The 1,854-nt window shown below is 78.5% G+C and overlaps 1 protein-coding gene across 1 annotated transcript in view; it reads left to right on the top strand.

The window, feature by feature from the left end:
• Positions 1–331: 331 nt before the first annotated feature.
• EMIHUDRAFT_199076 (hypothetical protein) overlaps positions 332–1,854 on the top strand; it is a gene marked incomplete at both ends in the record, with an annotated part of 3,125 nt that continues 1,602 nt past the window's right edge. The window contains one exon of the mRNA XM_005757757.1: positions 332–654. Within this exon, the coding sequence (XP_005757814.1) occupies positions 332–654 (323 nt within the window). The remainder of the gene's footprint in view (positions 655–1,854) is intronic.

Raw genomic sequence — 1,854 nt, 5'->3', positions numbered from 1 at the left:
GCCGTCGCCGCCGCCACCGTCGGCCTCGCCCTCGTCGCCACCGCCGCCAGCCCCGCCCTCGTCGCCGCCGTCGGCTTCGCCGTCGCCGCCGCCACCGTCGGCCTCGCCCTCGTCGCCACCGCCGCCAGCCCCGCCCTCGTCGCCGCCGTCGGCTTCGCCGTCGCCGCCGCCACCGTCGGCCTCGCCCTCGCCGCCACCGCCGCCAGCCCCTCCCTCGCTACCGGAAGCGTATCTCGAGGAAGGCGAGGTCATCGTCGTGACTCACAACATTCGCTATGAGCTGCATCTCATCTCGACCGCCCCCTCGACCCTTCACCCGAGTGGCCGTCGCATGCTGGACGTTGGAACGCCAGCCGAGCCGTGGATCCATCGCCGGCTGGGGCTGAGCGTGTTTAATGACACGGCCCCTGGAGACGCCCTCATCTTCACCCCCAATACCTCGTGTGAGGCGGCCTACATGCTTCCCCTGTGCGTCGATGCCACAGCTACGCCATGCAACGGCGGCTTGCTCAGCGAGCAGCTCACGATTGATATGCAGCTCACGATCCCACCGTTTGAGTATCATCTGTGCTGGCTGCGTGGCCCGCTGAGTGATGACCAGAGCGAATGGTCGACCACGCTGGCTCGACTGGTACCGGTGCTGGCGAGAGTCGTGTACGAGCCGCCATCGACGCCGCCACCCTCACCTCCAGCGCCGCCAGCACCACCGCCCGACCCTCCGTCGCCCTCGCCCTCGTCGCCACCGCCGCCAGCCCCGCCCTCGCCGCCGCCGTCGGCTTCGCCGTCGCCGCCGCCACCGTCGGCCTCGCCCTCGTCGCCACCGCCGCCAGCCCCGCCCTCGTCGCCGCCGTCGGCTTCGCCGTCGCCGCCGCCACCGTCGGCCTCGCCCTCGCCGCCACCGCCGCCAGCCCCGCCCTCGCCGCCGCCGTCGGCTTCGCCGTCGCCGCCGCCACCGTCGGCCTCGCCCTCGTCGCCACCGCCGCCAGCCCCGCCCTCGTCGCCGCCGTCGGCTTCGCCGTCGCCGCCGCCACCGTCGGCCTCGCCCTCGCCGCCACCGCCGCCAGCCCCGCCCTCGTCGCCGCCGTCGGCTTCGCCGTCGCCGCCGCCACCGTCGGCCTCGCCCTCGTCGCCACCGCCGCCAGCCCCGCCCTCGTCGCCGCCGTCGGCTTCGCCGTCGCCGCCGCCACCGTCGGCCTCGCCCTCGTCGCCACCGCCGCCAGCCCCGCCCTCGTCGCCGCCGTCGGCTTCGCCGTCGCCGCCGCCACCGTCGGCCTCGCCCTCGTCGCCACCGCCGCCAGCCCCGCCCTCGTCGCCGCCGTCGGCTTCGCCGTCGCCGCCGCCACCGTCGGCCTCGCCCTCGCCGCCACCGCCGCCAGCCCCGCCCTCGCCGCCGCCGTCGGCTTCGCCGTCGCCGCCGCCACCGTCGGCCTCGCCCTCGTCGCCACCGCCGCCAGCCCCGCCCTCGCCGCCGCCGTCGGCTTCGCCGTCGCCGCCGCCACCGTCGGCCTCGCCCTCGTCGCCACCGCCGCCAGCCCCGCCCTCGCCGCCGCCGTCGGTTTCGCCGTCGCCGCCGCCACCGTCGGCCTCGCCCTCGCCGCCACCGCCGCCAGCCCCGCCCTCGCCGCCGCCGTCGGCTTCGCCGTCGCCGCCGCCACCGTCGGCCTCGCCCTCGCCGCCACCGCCGCCAGCCCCGCCCTCGTCGCCGCCGTCGGCTTCGCCGTCGCCGCCGCCACCGTCGGCCTCGCCCTCGCCGCCACCGCCGCCAGCCCCGCCCTCGTCGCCGCCGTCGGCTTCGCCGTCGCCGCCGCCACCGTCGGCCTCGCCCTCGTCGCCACCGCCGCCAGCCCCGCCCTC

Source organism: Emiliania huxleyi, assembly GCF_000372725.1.
Source record: "Emiliania huxleyi CCMP1516 unplaced genomic scaffold EMIHUscaffold_9, whole genome shotgun sequence".
Classification (NCBI taxonomy): Eukaryota; Haptophyta; order Isochrysidales; family Noelaerhabdaceae; genus Emiliania; species Emiliania huxleyi.
Note: the sequence above shows the minus strand (reverse complement) of the source record. Positions and strands in the feature narration are given on the sequence as shown.